General features: G+C 46.9%; 1 protein-coding gene and 1 pseudogene across 1 annotated transcript; one reads left to right on the forward strand and one right to left on the reverse strand.

The window, feature by feature from the left end:
* Positions 1-223: 223 nt before the first annotated feature.
* Positions 224-1,277, reverse strand: LOC133888657 (uncharacterized). Its single transcript, XM_062328985.1, has 2 exons — positions 993-1,277; positions 224-873 (listed from the first exon to the last, which is right to left on the reverse strand). Exons 1-2 carry the CDS (start codon positions 1,258-1,260, stop codon positions 320-322), a joined length of 822 nt encoding a protein of 273 aa, XP_062184969.1. The 5' UTR covers positions 1,261-1,277; the 3' UTR covers positions 224-319.
* A 1,786-nt stretch (positions 1,278-3,063) lies between these two features.
* LOC133884069 (glutathione S-transferase T3-like) lies at positions 3,064-4,132 on the forward strand (annotated as a pseudogene).
* Positions 4,133-16,068: the final 11,936 nt, after the last annotated feature.

Raw genomic sequence — 16,068 nt, forward strand, 5'->3', positions numbered from 1 at the left:
GTGCATCGTGTTTCTCTTAAATTTTTTATTAGACGCTTCACTCACTTTTAATCATCATTATCGGTACTACACCAAGTTATCAATTGACACTGAAATCCCATGCATAAGCGAAAACTTTTACAAACGAATTCATCACTTCGATCGCCACTCTATTCATCACATCTGCATTGCACGTCACATTCTCTTTACTGCACGTAACGTACGGAGGCGCGTGCTACGTGTGCTACATGCGGTGCCCTAGCTTATATGGCGTCGTGCGCCGTGCGCTCGTACACATACGTTACGGAGGAGGCGGAGTGGCATCACTCTCCGACGATGATCAGGGGAGGACGGCGTCGTCTTTGTCAGGGTCCGGCTCCGACGCCGGCTGCACGGCGTCGTCTCTGTCTGGCTTCGATGCCGGCCGGACGGAGTCCTGCTTCTCCTTGTCCGTCTCAGATATCTGCAGGGCGGCATCCTGCTTCTTGTGGAAGGGGTGGTCGGGCACCGACGCCGACCATACGGCGTCCACCTTCTTCTGGAAGGGGTGGTCAGGCACTGACGCCGGCCGGACAGCATCCTGCTTTTTGTGGAAGGGGTGATCGGGCTCTGACGCCGTCTCGTGGAATGGGTGGTCTGGCACCGATGCCGGCAGGACGGCGTCCTGATTCTTGGGGAAAGGGTGGTCTGGCGCCGACGCTGGCAGGATGACGTCCTGATTCTTGTGGAAAGGGTGGTCAGGCACCGACGCCGGCAGGATGGCGTCCTGATTCTTGTGGAACGGATTGTCCCGTTCCGATGTCAGATGGGCGCCGGTGCGGAGAGACCTCGGAAGGGATTTGGTCTTGCAGCCGGCGTAGCACCGCGAGTAACAGGCCAACATGCCCTCGCCATCTTCAGACCAACCATGCAAGTACACATACGGTTATCTCCATCGTTGCCGGTGGAATTGAAGCGCATGCAAGAACAAATTTGAATTCTCAAGCTCATGTACGTCGTGCTGGATCACGCACCTGTAGGGAGACGGTGGCAGGACTTCCTAACGCAGGCGAGCTGGCAATGTATGGGGAGGCCGCCGACGGTGGCCAGGGGACGCTGGAGCGCGTCGGGAGCGCACGTCTTGTCGCAGGCGTAATTGCAGTAGTCGGCCATAGACTTGTCATTGGCGACGCAGTTCTTGAAGCAGTACTCGAAGCAGTCCGCGTCCGCGCCGCCCGCGAGCAGCGCGAGCGCCGCGGCCGCCGCCACCGCGGCAGTAACAGTCACTCGTCCGGCAGCCATGGCGGATGTCTCGCTCACTCAACTCGAACTGAATTCAAACTGCTTCTGTCCGCTGAATCAAAACGCACGCGCTCTTATAAACCGCGAATGAGCGAGAACCCTGTCTGTGGCCGGGCGCGTGAGGAGAGCGCGAGGCGAAGAAGGGTGCATGCGTGCGCGCAAGCGAGCGGGCGAGTTCTGCGTGCGCGAAGGCAGGCGTGTTGTGTTGCGCAACGGCTAGCGTGCGGTTGCGGCCCGTTGTCGTTGCCTGGTTCGGGGGTTCAGGGCGCGACCCCGCGTCCGGCAGCGGTTGGAGGGGTGGGAAATGTGAGCGCCGGTGCCGTCCGATCGAGTGCAACATCAAATGCCGTGTGGAGCGTGTCTAGATGCCGCCATGCCGCGGTTGCTGGTTTTTTAGGAGATGCTAAATTTCAGGCGTTTGAAATTAAAAAACGTTTTGGTCGACGTTCCAAGCCGTTTGATTGCCATCCAACACGCGACAAGTTGTCTTGAGCCTTCGGTTCTTGCATTGTTCGCCCCGTGCCTACCTATTGCCGCCATCACCCCTACCCTGACCTGGCCTCCCGCGCACGGTCGTCCAACGTCCGGCCTCCTGAGCACGGTCTGCTAGCCGTCATCGGGGGCTTCATCGCTGGGAGCGCGGGGTGGGAGACAACGCCACCGTCGCGTAGATCTACACTGCCGGAGACGAGAAGAAACCCACCGCCGCCTTCATCCACCTCTTTGACCGTTCGAGCCCCTGCCGTACTGGTAAGGCCCTGGCCTGCCCCTTTCCCTTCGGTAGCAGGTGCCAATTACATTGCTGTGCAGATAGTGTATTTGAAAATCACACTTCTGTATGTAGCCAATTTTTTATGTAATTGAATCTTTGGGCATGATCAGTACCATCGCATTTCTTTGGTTACTGTTGTATAGTCTTGTCTTATCAATGACAGATCAACTTTGATTGTGTTGATACACCCTCCTTTGTCACCTCTTGAAATGGGATCTGGATGCGAATTCAGACACGCTTGTTTGTTTTGTAGGCTGGTTGAAGTCACAATTTGTTTCTGTTTGCTGCTTAACCTGAACTTGTATAACCTGGTGGTAATCAAAATTCTCTAGTAGATTAGCTTTAAAAATGGGCAGGCCTATTTGGTTGGCTTTTTTGGTACCTACCCTTCAATGATTGAGCTGAGTATGTTGTTCTTGTTCCAGGTGAGGATTTGAGATAGATGTCAAGTTTGGGGGCAGATAACCAGGGTTAATAAATTCGACGAAAACCGCTCGAAATTCCTGTGCTGATTCTAATTTCAAATTGAATGATACTTCTAAAAATATCAATTAATTACTAGCAGAAGGAACTACTGAGTAGATGTATGTTTGTTCATTAATGTTGATGTTCTTTTCCTATTATATATGCTCTTCTTTACTCTAAATGATGTGACAATATTGACAGTAAAATAGGTGCCATCTTAAATAAATGGACAATTATTTCATCTCTGATACATGTAAAGTAGCATCTGCCCTTTCTAAAGGTTTCTTTGAATCTATCACATGAGTTTGTCTTGCTGTCATTTCCCATTGAGCTGCATCTGCATCCTCCTACCTCTTTAATCTCTTTTCAATGTTAGTAAAATCAGTACCATATGGTTGATATTTACAAATTTATTGTTTGAACTGTGTTAACAGTATATTGGTGTTTACATTATTGTTGCTTGAGTTGCATAGATGGCATGATCAAGTACATGTATTGTTCTATGTCACATGTATATTGTGCAATACAGAAAAGATTCTCACAACATTGTGAATTTAATAGGGACTATGGACGGGAGTGGATATTATACTATATTGATGAATGAGGTGAGCAATGAAATGGCTTATGATGGACTGAGTAGTCCACCCGAGGAGCAAGTAACACCATTTGTGGAAGTTACTCCCACCATGAGACCAACCCAAAAAAGATCAAAGAATTTTAGTGAAAAGGAAGACGAAATATTGGTGTCGACATGGCTCAATATCAGTTTGGATGCAGTCCAAGGCACCGATCAATATCGTTCTACATATTGGAAGAGAATTTATTATTATTTCTACTCCAACAAGGAATTCACCTCAGATCGCTCTCAATATTCCCTCATGCACCGTTGGTCTGCTATTCAAGAAAATGTCAACAAGTTTGCAGGATGTCTAAGCCGGATTGAGGGTAGAAAGCAAAGTGGAGTGTCTTACCAAGACAAGGTTATTGACAAGTTTCCCATATAATTTTGTTGTCTATACATCATGAATTGGTGCTAAACATACTGATTTTTTTTTAACTTGTATAGCTAGTGCAGGCATGCACTTTGTTCAAGTCAAAAGATAAGACTAATAAGTCATTTCAATTAATGCATTGCTGGAACCTCTTAAGAACACAACCAAAGTGGATTGGTAGACGGATACAAAAGTTATCTCACAAAAAATAGAAGACTTCTGACACTTCAAGTCCGGCTATGTCTACTCCTATTAGCCCTAATGAGAGTGAGGCTGCAACTCCAGAGTGTTCTATATCGAAGAGACCAATAGGCAAGAAGGAGGAAGAAAAATTACGTCAAGGTGGAGATCTTGTGTACATGGAGGCGTTAGATAATTAGTGGGCTAAGAAGAAAGAGGCTGATACGGAGAAGGAGCTCAAGAAAGATGAGAGATACAAACAAGCTTATGCATTGGAACAAGAGAGGGTTATACTTGAAAAAGGAAATCTAGAGTTAAAAAGTAAAGAGTTTGAGTTCAAGAGAATGTTGGAGAAGAGAGAATTATGTCAATAGACATTAGTGGCATGTCTGGCCCGCAACAGCAATACTACAGGAGCTTGCAGGATGAGATAGTGACTCGATGATTGAACAACTCGGGTTGATAGAAGCTCATTGTCAAGTTGATATTGTCTTAGAAATTCTATCTTATGTCATAGTTGCACAAATAGTGAACACATGAAGTCTAGCTCGGCTCATGAAAGCTCGGTGGAATGATGGTTCTGCTCAGCTCGACTTAGTTTGCAAACTGAGCTAAAATGCTAGCTCAGTTCGGCTCGGTTGCTGGCTCGAGCCAGCTTGCGAGGGCTCACGAGCTTGTCATGGACCTTATCTGGTTATCCCCTCCCCTCCCCTCTGCTCTCTCTCCCTCCCCTCCCTTTCTCCTCTGGTGCGCACCACACACAAAGAGGAGCATCGCACAATGCAAAGAGCCACCACCAAATCCGACACGCCGCCACCCGATTCTGACACGCTGCCATCGGATCCATCAAGCTCGAGCAGAAGGAAGCAAGGAAGGAGTGCACATGATGTTTCCCCAACCGGATTCCGTTGGATTTTGTTCAAATCAAGCCTGGCGATGTCTTCTTATGGCGGGAGTGGCGATGTCCTTGAGAAGGTCTTCAGACTTGGCGAGAAGGTGGGTGAGCAGCGCCGACGAGTAGGCCACGTCCAGGAGCTCCTGGAAGATGTCCATGGCGTTCTTGGAAGGGGACAACTTGCCGTGGATAGGGGAGCTCTTGAACGGGTGCACCAAGATCGAAATGGGGCTCAGCTGCTGCTTCTCGTTGGTGCAGTCACAGTCGCAGTCGGCATAAGCCATCTCGTCCTCCTTGTCATTGGTGAGCTTGACGACGTCGAGGTGCTTGTCATCAGCTTGAAGGATTCGGAGAACTACAGCACAGCGGGCTTCCTGCTAGTTGCCTTGCTGTGGAGGATCTTGGAGAGCAAGAGCCCGGTGGCCGACTGCTGTGGCTTCTTCTTTCCACCTCGGGAGCTCGCCGCCGCTGCCTTGTTCTTCTTTTTGGTGAGCCGCTTGAGCATGGTGGTGGCATCAGTGCTGACGGTGATACAACACAACCGCACAGGCGACAACGGCTTGCATGATACAGGCGATGGCAGTGTGGCATGGGGTTGGGGAATGGGGACTGGGGAGTAGGGACAGGGGAGGGAGATGAGACCGATGTCCGATGTGATCGTACATCACTTGTTTGGCTCGCGAGGGTGTACGCTTGTTTGGCTCGCGAGCTAGCTCGGCTCGGCTCAATTCAGAAACGAACCAGCAAGGTGGCTTGGGCTCGGCTCATTTGGATAACGAGCCAAGCTGAGCCGATCCAAGCCTTCATGAGCCCGAGCTAGCTCGTGAGCCTTGAGCTTTTTATCTAGCCCTATGCAGAGGCAGGAGTGGGAGACGCAGTGGTGGTAACAAACATCGGGCACGTAGTCGATGCAATCCTCCGTACACACCTCCTTGCACCTGTCGTAGTCATCGTGGTGGTGGTCCTCGTGGTAGTCATTGTGACCGCCATCCTCGTGGTGGTCATCGTGGTCGTGATCATGGTCGTCGGCTCAGTATTTTCATTGAGACTTGACAGGCTCCACCTTGGAGCCCGCCGATCATGAGCTTGTTGTTGCTTTCTTTGCTGGTGAGGCCCCTTGCCTCATGCGTTTCAATTCACGTGGAGGGATATATACGGGGGCAGGGGTGGGGGCTCCACGACGGCCTTGCACTCACCTCTGTGCCAGACAATACCGTGTTGTCTTCCTCCAAATCACCATACTACATGTCTAGCTTCTTCCTAACTTCCAACGGAAAATTCAAGACATGCTCAGTGGTCTTAGCCGGACTAGTAGCAGTATCAATCAACTCTTCCCCGTCCTCATCAAATTATACGTCTTCCGAGTCTCTTTTCCTCGAATCACAGTCTCGGCCGCACCCACGACCCCTCCTTCCTCTGCCTCTTCGAGTTGGTGTAGGGTTTCCACGCCCCTGGGGCGCTGAGGTACCACGACTTGGTTTTTCCGCAAGCATCCATGAGCCAAACTCAATTTTCTCCTGCCCATGCTCACCATCACCACATTCCTCTAGAGAATGTCCCATTAGACCACAAACCTCACAAAAGTAAAACACTTTCTCATATTTCACCATGAACCAAGGACGTTCCTTCGTCAGAGAGAGACCCATGAAACGAACGAGAGGACTTACAACATCAAGCCTGACTCACACACGTACATAGTCTCCCCCATCGTTCCTGTTGGGTTTCATCTCGATGTGCATCACCTCCCCCAATCTGCTTTGCCAATTTAGCAACGATCTCATCCGTGCGATAAACCTACAGTATATCGTGAATCTGAGTCCACACAGCAATCCGATCTAGGGTTACGGACTGCGGATTTGCAAGTCCATCATATTCCTCAAACATCACACCCCAACCTCAAAAGAGCCAGGGTCCTTGAAGCATCATCTTCTTCTAATCTGCTACACAGAAAGCTTGCACGATGAACAAGTTCTCGCCCACCGAGTGGAAAGATGGTTCACGTGCAAGACTCCAAGCAAACTTTAGTGTATCGAAGAGGGCGGGAGCAATGTAGGGTTTAGATGTGATCACCCGCCCCAATGCCATCCACTTCGCAAATGTCTTCAGATGCACCACCTCCTCGTCGTCGAGAATCACGTTGTCTAACTCGCCATCATGGAGATCTAAACCATGGAGAAGCTCGTCTAGATTGACAGAGATCGTCGGGGCCTTGCCTTTTGCCGAGCACCCCGAAGCCACCTCCATCGCGCCGCAATAGGAAACCAACTGACCGAAACAAAAACCCTAACCCAGATCGCTGCAAGAACCGTACCAAGGCTAGGAAGAAGGACTAGCCGACCCCTTTATCAGCCCGAGCAGGTTTGCAAGATAAGGGAGTCAAGCTTAAACCGCGACGGGAGAAGGAAACTCACGTCGGGAGTGAGTCACCGATGGAGGAACAAAACCCTAGAAAATTAGGTACTACACCTAACTTTTTCCCATTATAAGTTTATAACAAAAAATTTCTTGCTAACGAGCCTGCAAGGATTAGCAAGCAAATGAGAGCCTACGTACAGATATTAGAAAAGGACCAATCTGGCTCTGGCCTATGGAATCCCACGTCGGCCTGAATGAAGCCCATCCCGTTTAATCAGGGACGTCCGTTTGTTTTTTTTTTAACTCGTTTAAACAGGGACCGTTGATCAGGGTATTGTTCATCTGGACCGTCACTCAGGAAGTTCACCTAAGTTTGCCAGCGCAGGTCACTGCTGGGCCCACATCGTCAAGATTGATTCCAACTTGCTTTTGTAATGCGATAAAGCTAACACAAGAATTTCAGTACAGTGATCAATATAAATGGGCACATGCATGCATGGATAACATGTGAAGAAAGGAGTGCCGAGTGAAGGAATGCGTATGGATGCATCGATTGCATGCCCTTGAGTTTCAGGAAGGATTGCTACAGCAACTACTATATATAAACCTTTATTAGTGTCAGTTAAAAATCATCAGTGAGTTTTAGACCGATACTAACTACTCGGTACTAATAGTCACTGCCTATCAGTGTTGATTATAGAAATAGCACTAAAAATCACTATTAATACCAGTTTGTGGATCCAATCGGTATACTATCAGTGTCGGTTTATTTTTACCAACCGGTACTAATAGATATTTTCTGTTCTTTTTAAAATATGACGGTTGCCGCTAATATCGTAGTATTTTCAAATATTGACCATTACCGACAATAGTATACGGTATATTTATGGACATATATATATATATATATATATATATATATATATATATATATATATATATATATAGGACACCTATTCTATACTCCTAGGAGTATGTACTCCCACATACAATATACCACCTAAACAAACACTTTATACTCTTTTATCATTTTTAGTATACTCTAATACTAATTCTAAGATACTCCAATATAAGTTGTATGAAAAAAAATTCAATGTTAGCCTTTCATTTTTGCTATATACTCTTTTTTATACATAAAAGAAGTATATACGCAAATTATGATAAAAATCATGGAATTTCATAAAAATTTTCATGGAATTTGTATTGTGGTATCTTATAATTACTAATGAAGTATATTTAAAGTGATAAAGAAGTATAACACACGTGTAAAAATGGTATATAAGAGGTGGGAGTACATACACCCAGGAGTACATACTAGTTTTCCTATATATATATATATATATTTTTTTAATTTACAAGACGTTAAGTTTTATCATAACATATATATATATATAAGTACATATAAATTGTATTTCTAAAACATCAAGTTTCGTCACAGTATATATACACCACATATATGCGAGATTTTATTACAATAATAGAAAAGAGTTTAAGGTTTATTGCTAATCGAAAGTTCTGAACTCTGCCTTTTCTTGTTGGATGAAGGCAATAAGAGAGAGGAGCCAAATTCATAGAACTCACCTGTTGGACTGATGACTTGATCATTGATGAACCCAATAAGTTTTCTTGAAGTACGTTAATTTCAATGGCCAAAAGTTGATTTCTGATAGCTCAAGGAGCTGCAATTTTAAGAATTGAAGAAATCAATCTATACGAACACATATTGGACCTAAAAATTAGTCATCAAAATATATGTTGCATACCTCAGTACTAGCCACCTGGTATGACACGTCTCCGTTGAATCCGTGCATGAATTCGATTACATAAAAAACCATATAAATTATTGTTCGAATCCTGCTTCCTATAAGGAAAGTTACGCCGAACTATCTATTCTTTCGTAAATAGCTGGTGTCTAATACTTTTTTTATATATCGTAGATACATTTTATATATGTATGATTATTACTATAAGTAAACTTTCGCTTTCATCTCTTGTTACCAGCCAAGCCCATTGTGTCACAACCTACAATGGTCCTTTTGTCATATGTCACGCCTGCCTGCCTAAAAGCTGAGATATGACACAACATTCATTCAGTGATCGTATAGCCTCACCGTCGCCACAGGCAGCTAAAGTCTCCCGTCACACGACCGTGCTGCCGCCCCTGCACGCAGCCACCGCGTAGCTCTTGCAGCAGGTGTCCCGGCACGCGGCCATCATTTGCTGCCGGGGCGCAGCTGGCCGCACATGGAGCGCACGCACGAGTGCGCGCGGCCGAGGCCTGGGACGCCGGCGCCAAGGGCGCACCTGCCGTAGCAGGAGAACACAGAACCAGAACTCGTCGTGCGGCACGCACTGGTCGAAGCACGCGTGGAAGCAGGGCCGCCCGCCCGGTCTCACTACCGCGAGCGAGGCCGAGGAGAGGACAGCAAGGTGGCGAACAAGAACTATGCCTATGCCTCTGCTTCTGCCGATCTCCATTGCCTGCATGCAGCCGCGCGCTTCGATTGGTCGAGCGCTGCCAGCTGAAACCTCAAAGAAGCGGCAGCGGTGTACCCCTTCGATTTATACGGGCCGGGCTCGGGCAACGGTGGGCCGCCTCCCGGGAGGGGAAAGAAAACACGGATGTGATGCGGGGCCTCGCGGTGGCGTGCGTTAGCAGGGTGGGTAGTTCATGGCTCCGGTGTGATCGTTGCTCGGGGCACCGCCTCTTCGAATCAATCTGCCGTCGCGTTTCTATCTTTCGTGTTGGTAGCTCGATAGTAACACAGTGAATATTGGACTAGTAGCAATGAGTATAATGACTATGTATTGCTATTATATTAGTTAGGTAGAGATATTTATAACCATACATTAATCATCCTAATTATTGTTGCATTGTGCCTCTTATTTATATAAATATTCTATTTGACACTAAGAATAATCCCGAAATATTACCGGATATTAAAAAATTTTAAAAAATAAATCCTTAATCTAGCTGAGCTCGACACATGTTCCAAGAGACCCGTGTCGAGTCTCCCTTCGGGACTTCTAACAACTTCCTTATGGTCATCTGCCCTCCAGACTCTCGTTAACTCATAGGCTCCTTTTGGAGTCGACTTTTGTTCTCTTATTGAAGGTCTTTTTGTTGTATATCACTTCGTCCTCCAAACATTAGTATTCGCTTTTCGTCTAGGCTTCAGCCTTCGCCTTCCGGGTTTCGCTATCACTTCTGCCCTTCGGTGTTCCTCTCTTCATATGCTCCCATCAGGATCGTCGCTTGCATCCTTAGGCCTCCTCTCCTCCACCGTATGTCATTTGATCTTATCCCTGCAGAACATAGTGAAAATATCTCTATCACAATATTAGTATTGCTACCTTTCTTTTGGGATTGGCTGATGTGGCTAAAGTCAACAAAGGGGGCCAACGTGGTACCACTCCCCCAACAGTGGCTCCTTCGTGGTTTTGGTTCGACTTCGGGGGCTGAAGCCGAGAATCTTTAGACAGTAGGGCTGTATCCCTTCTCTCAGCCCCCCATTTGCTAGCCAAAGTCACTAGCTATCACCTGAGGCGTGCCACTTGAAGCTCGACACGAACCAAGTGCCCGGTGCCCACTGCGAAATTATAAGAACACGCTTGACCATACTCTAAGTCCGCATTGCGATGTGCCACCGCCACATGTAGTATTATGCTCTATCATTGTGGTCTTGCCAGCCGAGCAAGTGGATGTAGTTCTTGCGAAAATCCGTGAAGTCCTTGTCTTTCGGGAACACATACCATGTGTCATCTCAGCTCGTCAAGATAATCTTGTTGTGCAGCTCCGAAGCTTGGTGCCTATCCACGCATGCTGAGCCGTTGAGGATGTAGCAATCTATGAAGCTCGACAGTGCTTGTGGAGGCTAGACCCATCGGTGTTCTTGAGCCTGCAGGTCCTAGTGTTGCCCATGGAGGCGAAACCCATGGGTTGTTGATGCGCGCATCTTATCCTCCTTCGGGCCATACATTCACCCAAAAGTCTTTGGGTGGTTCAGAGATACAGCTGCCTTAGATGTTGCTACGCCACCATGATGCGTCCATGATGCGCTCTCCATACTTGTCGCAGTACGCGTATATGACTACGAAGGTGTCTACTTCCGTCTGCAGACGTATGAAGGAACCACGTGAAAGGCTGCCATGAACCCGCTTTGGAAGTTTTGGCAACGCAATGGCCTCCTCTGTCAATGGGTTTACGACCATGGTTGAGAAATCATCGCGCTAGTTGAACCCTATGAGGTCACTCATCCCAAAGGTCGCCAATCTCATTCTCCTCCATTCAAACACCAGGATGCGTATGCTGAAGAGGCTCTCGGTGACCATTGAGTAAAAGAATACTTCTCCTGACTCATGGACCTCATTGCTCTTTAGGATCCACAGGGCAAACTACGGATGGTATTCGTGGTGGATGTTCTCACTCCATTGTGGGCAAACTGCTCTGAAGGATGCTCTTGAGATGATAGTGGATGTTCTCTCTCTTGAGATGATGGTGGAGAAGGGTTGGCTTCGCAAAGCCAGTGATGCTTGGGTGCCTTCTTTAGAGGAGTTGAGACTGCATCCTCGCAAAGGCGAAGTTGTAGTCTTCGTCGAATTCTTTGCGGCCGGCCTCCACTACCCGTGGTCAGGTATGTTGGCCAGCATATTGGAGCGGTACGAGCTAGAGATTCAGCAAATGATGCCATCATCCGCATGTCCACCTTCACATGGGCATGGCGGTCTCAAGGTTAGGTCCCTAGCTCGCAACTTTCGCCGATCTCTACTACTCCCACTGTCAGCCGAACCAGCTAGAGGTCAATAGAGAGGAGTGTGTTGCCTTGTATGATAGCATGTCCTTTGTTCGCAATGGGGTGAGGGAGGTGCTGCGAAGGCATACCAAAACTGGTGGAGTAGAGACTGGACTGAATTCTGGTTCTACCACCACATTCCCAAAGGCTGCAATATGTCTTCTAATGCCACAAAAATCACCTTCCAAAGGAGGCCAACGATGCAGATGATTTCCACCATCGAGGCAAAGGTCAAGGCCATCGTGATGATTTTGAAATGTCTCATTGCCCATGACTTCGTCGAGGAATACTGCACGACTGGTGTTTGGCCGCTTGCCTCTGGGTGGAAGTTTGATGAGCCACCCAGAGTCATCGGATGAGCTTTAAGTTTTCAAGATTCACCATGAAGGGGTGCCTGGTGAGTATGGAAATCTCCTCCGATACCTCCTCTGATGTCTTGTTTGGTTTTTATTAACTCTCCTTATTTTCAGAGAGCATCAAAGAGGTCAAGGCGACCGTAGAGTACCTACTCGTGCCATACACACAGTCGGAGCATGATGAGTTAACTGAGAATATAAAGGACCCATGACTTAACTATCACTTGGATGCATGCGGTCTTCGCTACAAGCCATGCTAGGTGCCTCCGAAAACCACACGATGGAGGAAGACAATAGAGGTCACCACTGATGATGCCTCTACCTCTGCTGCTGGTTCAAGGCTGCCTCATCACAACTCCGGGGTTACGCAAGTTCTGCCCCCAAGAAGCAGTGGGATGTCATGGCTGCTGATGGCTAGGGAAAAAAATTTGGTTGCGCCAGTTCAACCTGCCAATGATGGTGAACCGATGGCCCCCTGCTTTGGCCTGGAGGTTGCAGTGAAGCCCCCGATCACCGTGGTGTCGCTCACCATTGTTGCTCGTATGGGCAAGGATGACCACGAAATGCAGGACACCCCCACATGTTTGTTGTGGACTCTTACGATGCGGGTCGCTGTAGTTGAAACCTCGCCCCCCCTACTATAGCCCTAAAGATGCTCTTGAGGGCACCCCCGAATTGCACTCATCGACCAGAGGGAAGACCTTGGGTAATCTTCTTTCATTGTCATTTCATTTTTGCATGTAGAATCTTATGCATTGCTTTGTAACATAGAGTACATCTTCACGAGAGACTCATTCGGTCCGGCCTGGGAAAGGCAAGGGGTTGATGGGGATGCTCAAGATCCCCTAGCCAAGCGGTAATGCTTCATCCTTCGAAGGGTTTGACTGCTCTGATCTCTTCGGAAGGCCAGTCACATTGAAGTCTTATGTCGCACTTGGGGAGTCGCTTTCGGAGACAAAAAGCTGAAGTGATGTCTTCGAATACACCTGCTCTGTCTTGATGGACCAGCTTGTTGTTGCATAAATGAGGGTAATACTTTGAGTTTGTTTTGGTTAACATTATTTATCAACATTGAATAACATATTTAACTTTTAATAGGACATGCTTCTGGCGCGTGGAGACCTAAAGGTTGTCGCCGATGTCAGATCTTGGCTGGAGGAGGCCCTGTCCAAACTACAGCTTGCCTCAGAGAGCACTCTTGTGGAGGAGGGGGTGCAATGGCTTGCCATAGACACTACCCTCAAGGAAGAGAAAGCGGCCCGAGGGGAGGAGCTAGCTGCTCTGGTGGGGGAGACTAACACGATTTCCACTGCAGTGCCCGAGCTCCTTCAAGGGCTGGGCCAAAGTGGTTCTCCCCCTTCGGCTGAAGTCGACCTCCAAGGAGCCCTCGCCTAGGTCCAGCATGCTATTCATGTCCTTAAGTCCGGCATGTGCTCCTTCAGTGTTTTCTATGTCGGAGCCTCCATCAAGGCCACGTTCGCCGCTTTGAAGACTGCTGGGTGCTCTCATTTTGAGACCCGTGGTGCATCAAACTATGAGTTCCCAATCGAAGTTGATGTGAAGGCCGCGGACCGTGGGGTCAAGACAGCCACCAAGGTTTTCTTCTAGAAGTATTGGTTCTCTCGTAACCGAGCTGAGGCCTTCGCTAGTGCCCAGAGCATTTGGGCCAGTACTTCACCATCAAGAGCGGGTGTCCCCGAGGGATCACGTAGACTGAGTGTGATGGAGGGAGGGCATAGTGGAGGAGGCGACATTGGCAGAGCCCGGGTGTGAATTTTTGGCCTTGGCTCCACCAATCCTTTAATTAGGTCGTAGGATAGGTCGTAGGCTGAAACTTGTGCTTCGAGTTTTTAAACACCTTAACCCTCATCGAGTTTTTGTAAAGCATGCTTTTATTAATGAAATAAGCTTTGTTGGCAATATTTCTTACTGCTTATATTACTCCCTCACTATTTGAGTGTTTCAAACACATGGACAGACATGGCCCTCAACCCTCCTTCGGGTGGGAGAAAACCTTGTCTTTGGGCCCTAGCCTGAAGAGGTCTTTGTTGAATGTATTGCCTTTAACCATGGAGTACACAGATCTTTACATGCTTCGTGCGACTTGGCGAAGGTTTCTGCTTTGGCATCTTGACGAGGACTTCAAAGATTATTATCACGAGCGGAGGGCTATTAAGGATGCCCATAGCATTGAGGCTTAAGACTTCTGTGAGAATTTTGACGATTATGTGCTAGAAGCCCGAAGGAAGCGTAGGGGTGCGCAACCTTTTTCAGAGGCGGAGCTCATGATCCCTAAGGATGAGCCTATTGAAGAGCCTAGGGTGACCGCACTTGGTGCTTTTGTCGAGATCTCATCTTCTAAGTCCCTATGCTCCGGAGACTGGCCCAATGAGAAAGAAAATCACGAAGCCTGTTTTGATGATAGGCATGGCTTCACGTTTCAATTGGTGCAAAGCCATACATACAAGGAGATATTTGCGAGCGATCTCTCGGGATCTTTGGACAAACCTCTGACTTCCATGTAATTTGTACTATGCAACATTATTTGGCTCATATAAAGTGATGGCAGTTTTCTGCATGATTTGCCTTTCTTGTTTACCCTGTTCGAAATGAGACATTTGGGTGCGGAGACCCTTTGCCGCGGTTAGTTATGTACTAAGCGTCGTCATGGCGCTACCCTTCGTGGCCTTAAATTTCACTTGGTTCAACTTTTTTATGTGAAGCGGTTCTTTAGAACCTAGCCACCCCAGAACCTTTAGATGTTTGCCCTTCGGGGCCCCTAGGCCTGCCCAATCTTCTAAGTGACAAATTGTAACATCTGGAAAATATATACCATTTTGGTTTCAATTGTTTTCTATCAAGTCATCATTGCAGAGAGGAAAGAAATAAGGAAAATGAATAAATGAATGGAATGAATAACAACAACAACAACAACAACAACAACAACAATAATAATGAAAAAACATATGTTGCGGAGGCCAACTGGGCCGACCAATCCAAGGCCCAGCCACCCCTAATTTCCCCTAACCATAGCCCACCTCCCAAACCCTAAGGGGGCCTCTGTGCCTGGCCCCTCCTGCTGGCATGCTATAGAAGCATCGCTACAATAGCCGCGATAGTAGCCAAACAGGGAGAGAAAAGGAGGAAAGAAGAGAAGAAAAAGAGGAGGAGGAAGAGAAGAAGTGGAAAGAGAGAAAACCTAGAAGGTAGAGGGAGGAGGACCCGTTTCAATTCCCTTTTTCCATGCCCTAGGTATTGAATCCTTATTTTCCCTATGTTTTGCTACATTCTAGGGTTTAATTGTTCATGTTGTGGTCAATCAATGGCAGTGTTTTGTTAGGAACCATTAAATTGATCGTTTCTGCCTGTTCTATTTATTGGCTAGGGCTTAGATTTTCGCTGTGTTACAGGCTGAATTAATTTTTAGTTCAGTTAAGAAAGTTGTAGAGGACTTGAAAAACTTTCCACTAAGTCCTATTTCATATTTTTTGGCCAAGTAGTTTAGGATATATGAGTTTTTGGTTTTAGCTGTTAGATTCCGATAAGGTTCTAGACAATGATAGATCTATTTAGTTTTGGAACACTTTAGATGCCAAATTGGTTTTTCCTATGAGTACCAAAGTTATAGTACTTTTCACAAGCTTTCCAAATTGGTAAAGTGTGCAAATTTTGTATAAGTATAATTTTGATTATGGTTCTCTGAATTTGTTGCTGTCATTTGTTAACAGATTACGCTGATGAATGTTTAGAGATTGGTTAGGGCTTGATAATGACATTTTCTAAAGATAAAATCTATAAATAATATGTTTAGGATGAAAAGTTATATGTCCTCTTGAATTTTGAGAATTTTGTATGTATGGTTTAGTAGATATAAAAATGTGAATCTTGCTACCTGAATTTTCAGACAGTTTTCGAAGCCTATTTATAGTTGCCGTTTAGGTCACCTTAATGGCAGACTAAAATATATTTTCTCTACAAAAGTTGTAGGTCTTCTTCTGTA

The sequence above is a fragment of the Phragmites australis genome, chromosome 1, assembly GCF_958298935.1.
Source record: "Phragmites australis chromosome 1, lpPhrAust1.1, whole genome shotgun sequence".
In the NCBI taxonomy this organism is placed as follows: domain Eukaryota; kingdom Viridiplantae; phylum Streptophyta; class Magnoliopsida; order Poales; family Poaceae; genus Phragmites; species Phragmites australis.